We start from the raw sequence: 16189 nt of genomic DNA on the forward strand, positions 1-16189 counted from the left end.
GTTCTGCTACAGGTGAACATTCTGCTATGAATGTTCTGCTACAGGTGAATGTTCTGCTATGAATGTTCCCCTATGAACGTTCTGCTACAGGTGAACGTTCTGCTATGAATGTTCTGCTACACATGAACGTTACGGTACAGGTGAGCGTTCTGCTATGAACGTTCTGCTACAGGTGAACATGGTGCTATGAATGTTTCCCTATTAACGTTCTACTACACATGAACGTTACAGTACAGGTGAACGTTCTGCTATGAATGTTCTGCTACACATGAACGTTCTGCTACAGGTGAACGTGGTGCTATGAATGTTCTGCTACAGGTGAGCGTTCTGCTATGAACGGAACGTTCTGCTACAGGTGAACGTGGTGCTATGAATGTTCTGCTACACATGAACGTTACGGTACAGGTGAGCGTTCTGCTATGAACGTTCTGCTACAGGTGAACATGGTGCTATGAATGTTCTGCTACAGGTGAGTGTTCTGCTATGAACGTTCTGCTACAGGTGAACGTGGTGCTATGAATGTTCTGCTACACCTGAACGTTACAGTACAGGTGAGCGTTCTGCTATGAACGTTCTGCTACAGGTGAATGTTCTGCTATGAACGTTCTGCTACAGGTGAATGTTCTGCTATGAACGTTCTGCTACAGGTGAACGTTCTGCTATGAACGTTCTGCTACAGGTGAATGTTCTGCTATGAACGTTCTGCTACAGGTGAGCGTTCTGCTATGAACGTTCTGCTACAGGTGAGCGTTCTGCTATGAACGGAACGTTCTGCTACAGGTGAACGTGGTGCTATGAATGTTCTGCTACACCTGAACGTTACAGTACAGGTGAGCGTTCTGCTATGAACGTTCTGCTACAGGTGAATGTTCTGCTATGAACGTTCTGCTACAGGTGAACATTCTGCTATGAACGTTCTGCTACAGGTGAATGTTCTGCTATGAACGTTCTGCTACAGGTGAGCGTTCTGCTATGAACGTTCTGCTACAGGTGAACATTCTGCTATGAACGTTCTGCTACAGGTGAACGTTCTGCTATGAACGTTCTCCTACAGGTGAACATTCTGCTATGAACGTTCTGCTACAGGTGAACATTCTGCTATGAAGGTTCTGCTACAGGTGAATGTTCTGCTATGAATGTTCCCCTATGAACGTTCTGCTACAGGTGAACGTTCCGCTATGAATGTTCTGCTACACACTGACACAAACACATTCATGAACTTGCTCGCCTTCAGCTTTCATTTCTCATTTCGTCTCTCATGTCTGGATTTTATTCCGCGATCGTTCCCAGGGGAAAACAAACAGACGCTGCGACTCTGGGACAACAATGTCAACGTCCACTGAGACGTTCATCATGTCGGCAATCCTCTGAGCAGTGCTTGCTGTCTTTTAGCTCTGGTTTGGTCTCCACCAGCTGCTTGCTTAAAATCCGCTTGTCTCGCACTAATAAAGGCCTGATGACGACTTCTGAGCATTAGACAGCGGACACTTCGTAGAGCTGGACCATCGGAGTCGGAAGGAAGAAGACGGAAAGCCAGGCACAGAAGTAAAAGCACTAAAACGTTGGAGAGCTGAGCAGACCGTGAAAATCTGAGGTGGAAAGAGAAAAACCTCAAATATTCATGTGATATTTTTCTAAAAGCCTCAACAAACAGCACACACACTTTAATGGATGTTAACACACACACACACACACAAGGTTTTTATTTCATGACTGATGCTCAACTCTTCATCTTTCTATAAACGGGAGGATTCCAGCTCGGCTCGCCTCGGCTTCTGGGTTCCCTCTGACTTCTGGCGCCACCAAACGTGCAGATTTTCAGTTTTACTCGATTTATCAATGTCTGCTTCTCAGGATCAGCTCTGAAACTGACACCTGGGCTTTTTACCTCCCTCAGCTTTAAATGTATTGATCGTGTGCACCTGCTCGTCCAGCAGACAGATATCTCAAGAAACATTTAAAGATGTTATTGATTCATTTTGAGGCTCCACCCACATGGCGTTTGTATTCAGAGCTTTCCTCCCTCTGTCTTTAAAGGACTCACCGGCTCTGCAAACATCCGTTTTTCATGAATAAACAGATGAGTGAGCACACAGAGCACGGACATGGTTACAAAGTGTCCAGGTGCATGATGTTGTTGAGAATGTGTTTGATTGTTCTGCCGTGTTTACCTCTGACTACATACAGACTAAATGTAATAAAGTTTGTTTTTACATAAACATTACAGCAAAACATACAAGTATCATATTTTTATATTATTCATTCTGTGGGGTTTCTTTTGTTAAACCCAAGAAAATATGATAGCTCTCTTTCATCTTTGATCTCAGAAAACTTTTTAGAGATCACATTGATGGCAGTGTGTATGTGAATAATAATAATAATAATGAAGTAGAAGAAAGACACCGCAGCCTTCTCTGGACGGCCTGAACTGAAGACAAATGTTTGTGACATCAGTGAAGCTTTATCAGTTTAGTTTATACATCAGAGGATGAATAAAGTTTGACTAAACACGGCGCAGATCACAGGAGGACGTTCAGACGGCCTCGCTGATCCTGATGGAAGATGAAGAGTTTGTCGCACTGATCAGTGATGAAGATGAGGGTATGAAGCAGAATGTGAAATGACGAAGTCCTGTTTATCTGCCACCACGCTGAGTCGCCTCACTGAGCTCTAAGTCCTAAAGCTTGTATGATGGACACACTCATCCATTATTGACGACACACACACACGCAGGCTGCTTCATAATTGATCAGCACTAAAATGAATAAATAAAAGTGAGTTGAAGAAAGAGACGAGTGTCATCAGAGCGAAAGTTGAGAGTGTGTGTGTGTGTCACAAGACTAACAGTCTGTGAGCTGTCAATCACACACACACACACAGTTTTTAACATATCTTTGGTTTCTCCATGATTCCTGCTGTCAATTTCAGAGGAGGGCCTGCTTTAGTCTGGTGACAGTCCCAGAGAGGTGGACATTATCACACAGACTGACACAATCACTTTGTTTTGTCATCTAGAACATACTAAGGAACCACAAAACTCTCACAGACTGTGATAACACTATCAAGGACCATTAGAACCTCATACAGATTGTGAGAACACTACCAAGGACCATTAGAACCTCATACAGATTGTGAGAACACTATCAAGGACCATTAGAACCTCATACAGATTGTGAGAACACTATCAAGGACCATTAGAACCTCATACAGATTGTGAGAACACTATCAAGGACCATTAGAACCTCATACAGATTGTGAGAACACTATCAAGGACCATTAGAACCTCATACAGATTGTGAGAACACTATCAAGGACCATTAGAACCTCATACAGACTGTGAGAACACTATCAAGGACCATTAGAACCTCATATAGATTGTGAGAACACTATCAAGGACCATTAGAACCTCATACAGATTGTGAGAACACTATCAAGGAGCATTAGAACCTCATACAGATTGTGAGAACACTATCAAGGACCATTAGAACCTCATACAGACTGTGATAACACTACCAAGGACCATTAGAACCTCATATAGATTGTGAGAACACTACCAAGGACCATTAGAACCTCACACAGATTGTGAGAACACTATCAAGGACCATTTGAACCTCATACAGACTGTGAGAACACTATCAAGGACCATTAGAACCTCATACAGATTGTGAGAACACTATCAAGGACCATTTGAACCTCATACAGACTGTGAGAACACTATCAAGGACCATTAGAACCTCATACAGACTGTGAGAACACTATCAAGGACCATTAGAACCTCATACAGATTGTGAGAACACTATCAAGGACCATTAGAACCTCATACAGATTGTGAGAACACTATCAAGGACCATTAGAACCTCATACAGACTGTGATAACACTACCAAGGAGCATTAGAACCTCATACAGACTGTGATAACACTATCAAGGACCATTAGAACGTCATACAGACTGTGATAACACTACCAAGGACCGTTAGAACCTCATACAGATTGTGAGAACACTATCAAGGACCATTAGAACGTCATACAGATTGTGAGAACACTACCAAGGACCATTAGAACCTCATGCAGACTGTGATAACACTACCAAGGACCATTAGAACCTCATATAGATTGTGAGAACACTACCAAGGACCATTAGAACCTCATGCAGATTGTGAGAACACTATCAAGGACCATTAGAACCTCATACAGATTGTAAGAACACTACCAAGGACCATTAGAACCTCATGCAGACTGTGAGAACACTACCAAGGACCATTAGAACCTCATATAGATTGTGAGAACACTACCAAGGACCATTAGAACCTCATACAGATTGTGAGAACACTATCAAGGACCATTAGAACCTCATGCAGACTGTGATAACACTACCCAGGACCATTAGAACCTCATATAGATTGTGAGAACACTACCAAGGACCATTAGAACCTCATACAGACTGTGATAACACTACCAAGGACCATTAGAACCTCATACAGATTGTGAGAACACTATCAAGGACCATTAGAACCTCATACAGACTGTGATCACACTACCAAGGACCATTAGAACCTCATACAGATTGTGAGAACACTATCAAGGACCATTAGAACCTCATACAGGCTGTGAGAACACTACCAAGGACCATTAGAACCTCATACAGATTGTGAGAACACTACCAAGGACCATTAGAACCTCATACAGACTGTGATAACACTACCAAGGACCATTAGAACCTCATACAGATTGTGAGAACACTATCAAGGACCATTAGAACCTCATACAGATTGTGAGAACACTACCAAGGACCATTAGAACCTCATGCAGATTGTGAGAACACTATCAAGGACCATTAGAACCTCATGCAGACTGTGATAACACTACCCAGGACCATTAGAACCTCATATAGATTGTGAGAACACTACCAAGGACCATTAGAACCTCATACAGACTGTGATAACACTACCAAGGACCATTAGAACCTCATACAGATTGTGATAACACTATCAAGGACCATTAGAACCTCATACAGACTGTGATCACACTACCAAGGACCATTAGAACCTCATACAGATTGTGAGAACACTATCAAGGACCATTAGAACCTCATACAGGCTGTGAGAACACTACCAAGGACCATTAGAACCTCATACAGGCTGTGAGAACACTACCAAGGACCATTAGAACCTCATACAGATTGTGATAACACTATCAAGGACCATTAGAACGTCATACAGATTGTGAGAACACTATCAAGGACCATTAGAACCTCATACAGACTGTGATAACACTACCAAGGACCATTAGAACCTCATACAGACTGTGATAACACTACCAAGGACCATTAGAACCTCATACAGATTGTGAGAACACTATCAAGGACCATTAGAACCTCATACAGGCTGTGAGAACACTACCAAGGACCATTAGAACCTCATACAGGCTGTGAGAACACAGCAAACCAAATCCACACCATCACCGCGTCACCAAGAGCAACTCGAGCTTTCATTAACACCATTAGCACAAAGACTCTCATCAGGGATCATTAGAAACTCAGCAAAGCTGTCAGAGCTTCATCAGCGCCAATGACAACTTCACCACAGACCATTGCAGCCTCCTCAATGACCGAAATAAAATCAGTGATCATCAGAACTTGACTGCTGGGCATGTTTTTCATTTTTCCTCCTGGAATAAGAGTCTCTCAGTTGGCTTGTACCAGGAAGTGCAACAAGAATCCACGTCCATGTAGGACAGCACACATGCACATAACAGACTTCAAAAACACACTAAAAGATGAACCTGCTCCTCGCCGTCACAGCTCATTGTGACAGAACGCCTCTGAGGGTGGGGGCTATGGGGGGTATAAAGGGGGGATTCTGCAGACAGATATGTTTATAGGAACATGACAGTGGCTGCGAGGTGTTGAAATGAGTCATGAAGCAGCAGGTCTGAGACGCCGGCATGTTGAAACCTGACACACTTGTTCACAGTGTTGCCACTGGAACAACTGACAGCAGGACTGGAAAACATCAAGTTTGGAGGCAAGCACATAAAAACACGTCGGCATCGGAAACGTCTGCATTGATTTTGATTCATATTTTGTTCAAACATGACTTTTTTATGTTAAAGTTTTTTATTATTTTTTTTTCTTGAAGGAAATTGAAGTGAATGCTTTTATAATTATTACTGTGGAAAATAGAGGTGGTGTAATGCTGATATGAAAAAACTTGCACACTGTCTTTTAGGCTGAGATTGATGTTATCACTACCAAAAAAATAATATTGTGGTTTTCTTGAAATTATGATTGTTCTCTTACATTTTCTTGTATATCTAAGTGTCTGCTGATGTTCTTTGTTTAAAAATATAGTTTATCTTTGAAACACAGAGCTCTTTGTTGCTGTTGATAATGTGATCATGTAAAAAAACAGACATAATCAAACTGTTCACTATTATACTGACAATAATGTAAGCATATGGGTTATATTCCTTCTATAAATTCAAACACAGGTATGTGAATAAAAACAGATCAAATGAATCTGAATTGTGAAGACTGGCACTAATAATAATTACAACAAACAGAAACGTGTGGAACAAGCAAACACTCCACAGATGAAGTAAAAACTGCAGCAACAATAAAAAGGCTGCACCTGTGTAATTAGCGAGCTAATTGCTAATTACATCCAGTTTTTTGTTTGTGCACACACACACACACACACACACACACACACAGAGACACACACAAACACACACACCTGCAGCAGAGTGTGTTGGTGTGTTCATTCAGGAGATTAACTGCTAGCGTAGTGTGTACGCAGTAGCCATTAAGAGCTAACGAGTGTGATGCTAACAAAGCTGGCTGTCTTAATGAGCTCACCGTTAACCATTAGCCACCTGATGAGCTCAGTGCTAATGCAGCTTAGCACGGTACGCTAATGACTCAGCCATTAACCTCCTAATAGCTGCTAGCTGCTAGCAATCACCTGAGGGTCTCTACAAAACAAAACCAACTATAATGACATGAAACGGCCCTCATCACCGATTATCTCCAGGGTTCGACCATGTGACCTCACTTTCACTCACCTGCACACTTGGTCCTGGCTCTGAGCGGTGGCCCGGGGTTCCCTGTGCCTCCGTCCAGGGGCCTGGTGAGGAGCACGCTGATCTCGTACTCTGTGTCAGGGTCCAGATGCCCGATTTTATGAGTGGGCTTATCAACCGGTGTGGTGTCGATCAACATGCCTGCCGTTGTCCGATACTCAACCTGAAAGCAAGCACGATGTTACAGGTAGGCTGCCCCACAGCAGAACCTCCCCTGTGTCCACTAACACCCTTATCTGAGATAACGGTTCCCGGGCTACTGCCATACATAGTGGTATCTGGATTAAAAACCTAAGCCTTGTGCCCATACAGGGACAATGATTTAGCCTGCTCTGATCAGTGGACAGAAGTAGTCAAAATCACCTGACCAGGTAAAAAAACAAAACAAAAATAAAACATCTTCCTGGATCTAAACTTTCTTCGATACTTTTTATTTAGAAACATTTTTATACAGCAAAAAGAAAAAAAGGGAAACAAAAAAACAAACAAACAAAATATTATGAGGTCATGGGAAGACAAATATATGCACATATATACATCTGCACATACATACATACATAAATACTATAGTATTTTAAGTTCTATGCATTAAAGAATGCTGCCACAGTTTGTAAAGCCCAGCCATTTTCTCCAACGTCTCCTTCCCAAGTCCCCCTGAAGTCGTAGGGTGAAAGTCATACATTCCATCAATCTGATGTTTTCCACTACAGAACTAAAAAGACTTACAGTGGGAGGATCTTTACAAAGCCAGCATTTTGTTATAGCCTTTTTGGCAGATGCCAAAAGAATTCTCAGGAGATAAACATCATCTGTAACTAAATCTTCTGCAAAACATCCCAGATACATTGATGCAAATGTACAGCTTACATTAAATCCCAGTGCTTTGGAATTATTTTTGAAACTTCCAACCAGAAGGGTCGTATGGATGGGCAGGACCAGAATATGTGTCCATGATCTGCCATGACTTCCCCACAGTGTCCCCAGCACAGGGCAGGTGTGGCACTGAATTAGACTTTTGTTTAGGTGTTATGAAAAAGATCTAAACTTTCTTTGACTATTAGCCTGTTAAAGGGAACAGCAGGCTGATAAGCTAACAGAATATGCAATGTTAGCTAATGTCATAGCTGTAGCCACACTTCTGAATCAGTGACCAATCAGCACTCACCTCTCGCTCAATGATTGGTCCGTCCCCATTGATCGAGTTGGCGTTAAGTTGTATCCACAGGTAGGTGGCACCAACTGCTGTCAGCTGTGGAGGGGCGATGGGTACGGGGGGCTCTGAGGGACAAAGAACCAAGATCAGTCTGACAACACACACATGAACACGCACACACACATGCTCTTCTGGGTTTCACTAAACTCTTAACGACGGAGGAAGGTGTTAACAAGACAATTAATATTTGTGACCTTCGGCGAAACACGGCAGACCTGGATTCTATTACCCAGAATCCCCGGTGGTGCTGCTCTACTTTGTCTTGACCCATTTCATCTCAAACACACACACACACCAGCCAGGATACAATGATGTCTGTTTTTCACGTTCAGGTTAATGTTCACCTGTGTGTGTGTGTGTGTGTGTGTGTGTGTGTGTGTGTGTGCGCGCGCGTGTTATTGTATCAAACACACATACAAAGTCTGAGTGACAGTTCAATCAGAGGTTTAATCGCTGGGGATTGTGGGGATATGTGTCAGGTCATGTGACCAACAAACACCTCCTCACCTGTCATGGTGTTCGTTTGCTGAGAAATGGCACACACACACACACACACACACACACACACACACACACACACACACACACACACACACACACACACACACACACACTTAATCCTGGTATTGATCAGCTCAGCTGTGAGTAATAATACTTGGATCTGCTTCTCACATCTACAGACACAAACTCAAATCTGAACTAAACAAGTATACGGGTACATATACAGTGGCTTGCAAAAGTATTCGCCCCCTTGAACTTTTCCACATTTTGTCACATTACAGCCACAAATATGAATCAATTTTATTGGAATTCCAGGTGAAAGACCAATACAAAGTGGTGTACACGTGAGAAGTGGAACGAAAATCATACATGATTCCAAACATTTTTTACAAATAAATAACTGCAAAGTGGGGTTTGCGTAATTATTCAGCCCCCTGAGTCAATACTTTGTAGAACCACCTTTTGCTGCAGTTACAGCTGCCAGTCTTTTAGAGTATGTCTCTACCAGCTTTGCACATCTACAGACTGAAATCCTTGCCCATTCTTCTTTGCAAAACAGCTCCAGCTCAGTCAGATTAGATGGACAGCGTTTGTGAACAGCAGTTTTCAGATCTTGCCACAGATTCTCGATTGGATTTAGATCTGGACTTTGACTGGGCCATTCTAACACATGGATATGTTTTGTTTTAAACCATTCCATTGTTGCCCTGGCTTTATGTTTAGGGTCGTCGTCCTGCTGGAAGGTGACCCTCCGCCCCAGTCTCAAGTCTTTTGCAGACTCCAAGAGGTTTTCTTCCAAGATTGTCCTGTATTTGGCTCCATCCATCTTCCCATCAACTCTGACCAGCTTCCCTGTCCCTGCTGAAGAGAAGCACCCCCAGAGCATGATGCTGCCACCACCATATTTGACAGTGGGGATGGTGTGTTCAGAGTGATGTGCAGTGTTAGTTTTCTGCCACACATAGTGTTTTGCATTTTGGCCAAAAAGTTCCATTTTGGTCTCATCTGACCAGAGCACCTTCTTCCACATGTTTGCTGTGTCCCCACATGGCTTGTGGCAAACTGCAAACGGGCTTCTTATGGTTTTCTGTTAACAATGGCTTTCTTCTTGCCACTCTTCCATAAAGGCCAACTTTGTGCAGTGCACGACTAATAGTTGTCCTATGGACAGATTCCCCCACCTGAGCTGTAGATCTCTGCAGCTCGTCCAGAGTCACCATGGGCCTCTTGGCTGTATTTCTGATCAGCGCTCTGCTTGTTCGGCCTGTGAGTTTAGGTGGACGGCCTTGTCTTGGTAGGTTTAGTTGTGCCATACTCCTTCCATTTCTGAATGATCGCTTGAACAGTGCTCCGTGGGATGTTCAAGGCTTGGGAAATCTTTTTGTAGCCCAAGCCTGCTTTAAATTTCTCAATAACTCTATCCCTGACCTGTCTGGTGTCTAAATCCAATCGAGAATCTGTGGCAAGATCTGAAAACTGCTGTTCACAAACGCTGTCCATCTAATCTGACTGAGCTGGAGCTGTTTTGCAAAGAAGAATGGGCAAGGATTTCAGTCTGTAGATGTGCAAAGCTGGTAGAGACACACCCTAAAAGACTGGCAGCTGTAATTGCAGCAAAAGGTGGTTCTACAAAGTATTGACTCAGGGGGCTGAATAATTACACACACCCCACTTTGCAGTTATTTATTTGTAAAAAATGTTTGGAATCATGTATGATTTTCGTTCCACTTCTCACGTGTACACCACTTTGTATTGGTCTTTCATGTGGAATTCCAATAAAATTGATTCATATTTGTGGCTGTAATGTGACAAAATGTGGAAAAGTTCAAGGGGGCGAATACTTTTGCAAGCCACTGTATATATATATATATATATACATATATATATATATATATATATGTATATGTATATGTATATATTAGGGGTGCAACAATACTTGTATCGATATTGAACCGTTTGATACAGTGCTTTCGGTTCGGTACGCATATGTATCGAACAATACAAAATTTTTTATTTATTTTATCAATTTTTCTTCTGACGATGCTGTCTGTGTTGAGCGCTCAGTGGATCTGTGTTCGACTACTCCGCCTAGGCTGCACTGTCGAGTGCAGATCCACTGAGCGCAGCGCAAGCTAGCAAGACAGAAGCTAAGCTCGTTGCAACATGGCAACTGCCTCAACGCTACCCGGAACTGAACCTTCCCCACCCTCATTCATTACCGGCGTTTGGAACTATTTTGGTTTTCATGTGAAGCATGACCCTGATGGTCAGCGCGTCATGGACAAAAGTAAACCAGTATGTCGGATGTGCCACGCAATGCTCAATTGGTGGGAACTAGTGCATTAGCCCAGTTAGCTTGTTAACGTGTTGATGCCGTCCAGCCCCACGCACGGGGCGATCCGCAGTAACTTGTTAACGGAGATTTGTGGCGTTATGGCGTTAAAGTCATTTTAACGAGATTAATGCTGACAGCACTAGTGGGAACACAACGAATATGACTGCACATTTACGCCGACATCATCCTAGTGCAAAGACGAGTGGAAGCAGACAAAAACAACAACAAGCACGCATGCTACAAACTTCACCCGAGTCATTTAGACAGCCGTTAGCACATGATTGTCCTTATGGGGACCTGATATGTTTAATATGCTGCTGAGAATATACCCCAGAATGTCATGATCCTGAGTCCATGACTCAGGGATTTTGTGTTTGGTGTGTTTATTGTTATTATTTGTGGGCTGTTTTGGGATGGTTTGTGTTTTGGGATTTTAGATACTGGGTTTCTCGGTTTGTGCTCCCTCTGTTGGTCCCTGGTGTTAGTGTTCCCCTGTCTCGTCAGGTTAATCAGGTCCAGCTGTGTCTCCCACCTGTATGTGATGGCCCAGTGTCCCTCTGTGTATTTATAGTGTGTGTTTCCCTCAGTTCCTCGTCGCGTCGTCTGTGTTCATCCTCTGTGTCACCCTGCGTGCTCTCTCTGCTGTCCTCCCTCCATGTTCAGGTTTGCTGCTCTTTGGTTTAGATTCTCCCAGTTTAGTTCATCCTTGGTTCTGTTTTGCCATCCCCACTTTATGTTCAGTATTCTTAATAAATCACCCTCACGTCTTAATAAGTGCTGCATTTGAGTCCTCCTTCCACACCTCACACGGCCGCTGGCCCGAGCCGTGACAGTATGACGCGACCACAAGATGGACCCAGCAGCACTTAATCCGTCTAAGGAGCTACGGGAGAATCTCGTCGATGCCACACAGGAGCTCATTGACCTGTGGCTGGAAAGCCAGGATGACGAGTCCCAGCGCGCTATAGAAAGGCGGCTACAGCGCCTGGTGACCGGTCTCCCATGGCTTCTGGGCTCGTTATGTCCGTGGGAGCAGGAATTTCTCCTTTTGGATCTCGGACTTCATGCCCCGTCTGCATTCACTTTCGAGCAGCCAGATGCGGTGAGTGAGCGGGATACTTTGGCTTCCCCAGATTCCGGGACTTTGTTTTCTGGGGCTATTCAGAGTGGGATGAGAGGCAATATGTATAGCTTACCTACCTTCGTGGTAACGGACCCTTCTCAAGTGGGTATCTATAAACCCTCTGCAAAACCGAAAGACTGTGTCTCTGCCGCTCCTTCCGAGCCTGGACTTTATCGCCATTCACCAGCTCAGTTTTGTGTCCAGCCATTAGCTTCCCAGTCAGTAGCTCAGCCATTAGCTTCCCATTCTGTAGCTCAACCATTAGCCTCCCTAGGAGCACAATTACCTATTCTGCCACCGCTTCGGCCAGCCACTCAGCTACCATCACCACTAGCATCACTACAACCCACATTTCAGTCCATGGTTCAGTCGCGATCTTCACTCGCCCTTCTACAGGAAGCTATGCCCATACACCCCTTAAAGGACTGTTTTTCCACCGCGGTTTTTGAGCAGGGAGACAAACGGTTTCACAATGGACCTGTTCCTCAAAAGCTGGCAACGTTAGAGACTGCTACTCACTCCAGGGCTTCCCCAGAGGCCGGGTTACAACCCTCAGCTTACTCTGGACCCCTGGAGGCCAAGATGCCAGCTAGGGACTGCACCCAGCTGTCACTGCCTGAGCAGGGTCAGTGCTCTGCGCAGCTGCAGCCTTCCTCATGTGTGCCAGAGGCCCACGTGCCTACTGGTTTTGTTTCATGTGCACCAGAGGCCCACGAGCCTGCTGGTTTTGTTTTGTGTGTGCCAGGGGCACCCATGCCTACTGGTTTTGAGCCTGCTTTTGCTGGGGGGACTGAGGAGCCCGTCCAGCCTTCACCGTCGTCAGCAGCTTCCGCTGAGGGGTCTCTGGAACTGCTTCAGCCTGCTGCTTTCGCTGGGGGGACCGAGGAGCCCATCCAGCCTTCTCCGTCATCAGCAGCTTCCGCTGAGGGGTCTCTGGAACTGCTTCAGCCTGCTGCTTTCGCTGGGGGGACCGAGGAGCCCATCCAGCCTTCTCCGTCATCAGCAGCTTCCGCTGAGGGGTCTCAGGAACCGCTTCAGCCTGCTGCTTTCGCTGGGGGGACCGAGGAGCCCATCCAGCTATCACCATTGCCTGCAGTGCCACCATCTGCGGTTTCCACGCCGCCGCCTGCAGCGCCTCTGTCTCCGGCTTCCACGCCGCCGCCTGCAGAGCCTCTGTCTCCGGCTTCCACGCCGCTGCCTGCAGCGCCTCTGTCTCCGGCTTCCACGCCGCCGCCTGCAGCGCTTTCGTCTGCAGCGCCTTCACCTCCGGCTTCCACGCCTCCGCCTGCAGCGCCATCGTCTCAGGCATCCTCACTAGCTGCAGCCTCTTCGTCTTCACCAGCAGCTGCAGCGGCTCCATCACCGCCCGCAGCAGCGGCTCCATCACCGCCCGCAGCAGCGGCTCCATCACCGCCCGCACCAGCGGCTGCAGCGGCTCCATCACCGCCTGCACCAGCACCCGCAGCTCCTACGCCGTCGCCTGCAGCGCCACCGCCTGCGGCTCCTACGCTGTCGCCTGCAGCACCGCCAGGTGCAGCCTCTTCATCTTCGCCAGCTGCAGCCTCTTTATCTTCGCCAGCTGCAGTTTTTGCTTCTGCCTTCGTGCCTTCGCCTGGGCCAGCTTCAGAGCCTTCAGCATCACCTGCTTCAGCTTCAGCCTTCATGTCTGCATCCTCATCTGGTCCAGCCTTCGTGTCTGCATCCTCACCTGGTCCAGCCCTCGTGTCTGCATCCTCGTCTGGTCCAGCCTTCTCATCGGCTTCAGCGTCGCCTGTAGCAGCAGCTTCTTCAGCATCCTCGCCTGCGGCAGCAGCTTCTTCAGCATCCTCGCCTGCGGCAGCAGCTTCGTCGTCAGCATCCTCGCCTGCGGCAGCAGCTTCGTCATCATCATCCCTGCCTGCGGCAGCAGCTTCGTCGTCATCATCATCACCTGCCGCAGCTTCTCCTGGCCCGGCCTCTGCATCAGCTCCAGCTTCTCCTGGCCCGGCCTCCGCATCAGCTCCAGCTTCTCCTGGCCCGGCCTCCGCATCAGCTCCAGCTTCTCCTGGCCCGGCCTCCGCATCAGCTCCAGCTTCTCCTGGCCCGGCCTCCGCATCAGCTCCAGCCTCGCCTGGCCCGGCCTCCGCATCAGCTCCAGCCTCGCCTGGCCCGGCCTCCGCATCAGCTCCAGCCTCGCCTGGCCCGGCCTCCGCATCAGCTCCAGCCTCGCCTGGCCCGGCCTCCGCATCAGCTCCAGCCTCGCCTGGCCCGGCCTCCGCATCAGCTCCAGCCTCGCCTGGCCCGGCCTCCGTATCAGCTCCAGCCCCGCCTGGTTCGGCTTCAGCAGCAGCTTCTGCCTCGGCCTCCGTATCAGCTCCAGCCCCGCCTGGTTCGGCTTCAGCAGCAGCTTCTGCCTCGGCCTCCGTATCAGCTCCAGCCCCGCCTGGTTCGGCTTCAGCAGCAGCTTCTGCCTCATCCTTCTCCTCGTCCTTGCCTGGTTCTGCTGGCACGCCGCCATCCGGTCCACGTCCGGCACCTCATTTTCACTGGCCGTTTTCTAGGCCGCTGGATGGTCGTCATCGCCGATGTGGGCGTCCTCCTGAACGAGGTTGTCGCCGCCACCGCCTTCCATGTGGCCGGCCTCCGGACTTCTGTGGCCGCCACCGCCTTCCGCGTGGCCGGCCTCCGGACTTCTGTGGCCACCACTGCCTTCTTCGTGGCCGGCCTCCTGAACTGTCCCATACTGGCCTTCTGTGCTGTTGGGCCCCAGGCCGGCCACCTGAACTATGTTTCGGACTCTGCTCCCCTGTGTGTTTGTGAACGTTTTGTTTGGGACTCTTGGGCCTCCGTTTTGGTCCTGGTCCGGTCCCTCCGTCCTGGACCCCCTGCCACCCACCCGGGTCTGGTGTGTTTCTGTGGCTGTCGGGAGCCAGCCCTTGAGGGGGGGGTACTGTCATGATCCTGAGTCCATGACTCAGGGATTTTGTGTTTGGTGTGTTTATTGTTATTATTTGTGGGCTGTTTTGGGATGGTTTGTGTTTTGGGATTTAAGATACTGGGTTTCTGGGTTTGTGCTCCCTCTGTTGGTCCCTGGTGTTAGTGTTCCCCTGTCTCGTCAGGTTAATCAGGTCCAGCTGTGTCTCCCACCTGTATGTGATGGCCCAGTGTCCCTCTGTATATTTATAGTGTGTGTTTCCCTCAGTTCCTCATCGCGTCGTCTGTGTTCATCCTCTGTGTCACCCTGCGTGCTCTCCCTGCTGTCCTCCCTCCATGTTCAGGTTTGCTGCTCTTTGGTTTAGATTCTCCCAGTTTAGTTCATCCTTGGTTCTGTTTTGCCATCCCCACTTTATGTTCAGTATTCTTAATAAATCACCCTCACGTCTTAATAAGTGCTGCATTTGAGTCCTCCTTCCACACCTCACACGGCCGCTGGCCCGAGCCGTGACACAGAAGAAGCGTATAGTATAGCTTTTATTTGGGAAAGAGCCCTTTCTCTGTAATACACTCTCTTTTCCAAAGATGAGGGATTTCTCGATCAGATAGATTTATTTTATTCTATTATTTTGTTGTTTCAGCAACATTAAATTTAAAAACTGTACTTTTGAGTTAAAATATATATTTATAATTTTAATAAATGACAAATTAAAAAGGGATGAACATTTTTTTGTATCGAAAAAATATCGAACCGTGACACCAAAGTATTGAACCAAACCGAACCGTGAATTTTGTGTATCGTTGCACCCCTAATATATATATATATATATATATATATTATGTATTACATATAGCTTGAGCACTCTTCTGGACAGAGATCCCTGATGTTGTTCCTGGGACCTGCTGGAGCCACTTGCCTAACTTGGGGTGGGGGTGGGGGGGTGTCACTGCCCCGGTGCTGTTACCTTCACACTCCACAACTTCTTCTCCAGCACCGTCAGTCTGGGTATCAAAATCAGGCCTG

General features: G+C 46.8%; 1 protein-coding gene across 7 annotated transcripts in view; it reads right to left on the reverse strand.

Annotated features, from left to right (window-relative positions):
- The window catches only part of LOC116331049 (receptor-type tyrosine-protein phosphatase mu-like), a 245930-nt gene that overhangs the window by 168195 nt on the left and 61546 nt on the right, over positions 1 to 16189 (reverse strand). For all 7 annotated transcript variants that reach the window (XM_039617696.1, XM_039617694.1, XM_039617693.1 and 4 more), the window contains exons 8-9: positions 8246 to 8358; positions 7063 to 7243 (exon numbers count right to left, since the gene is read on the reverse strand). In XM_039617696.1, coding sequence (XP_039473630.1) covers positions 7063 to 7243; positions 8246 to 8358 — 294 coding nt within the window. The remainder of the gene's footprint in view (positions 1 to 7062; positions 7244 to 8245; positions 8359 to 16189) is intronic.

Source organism: Oreochromis aureus, linkage group 9, assembly GCF_013358895.1.
Source record: "Oreochromis aureus strain Israel breed Guangdong linkage group 9, ZZ_aureus, whole genome shotgun sequence".
Lineage (NCBI taxonomy): Eukaryota > Metazoa > Chordata > Actinopteri > Cichliformes > Cichlidae > Oreochromis > Oreochromis aureus.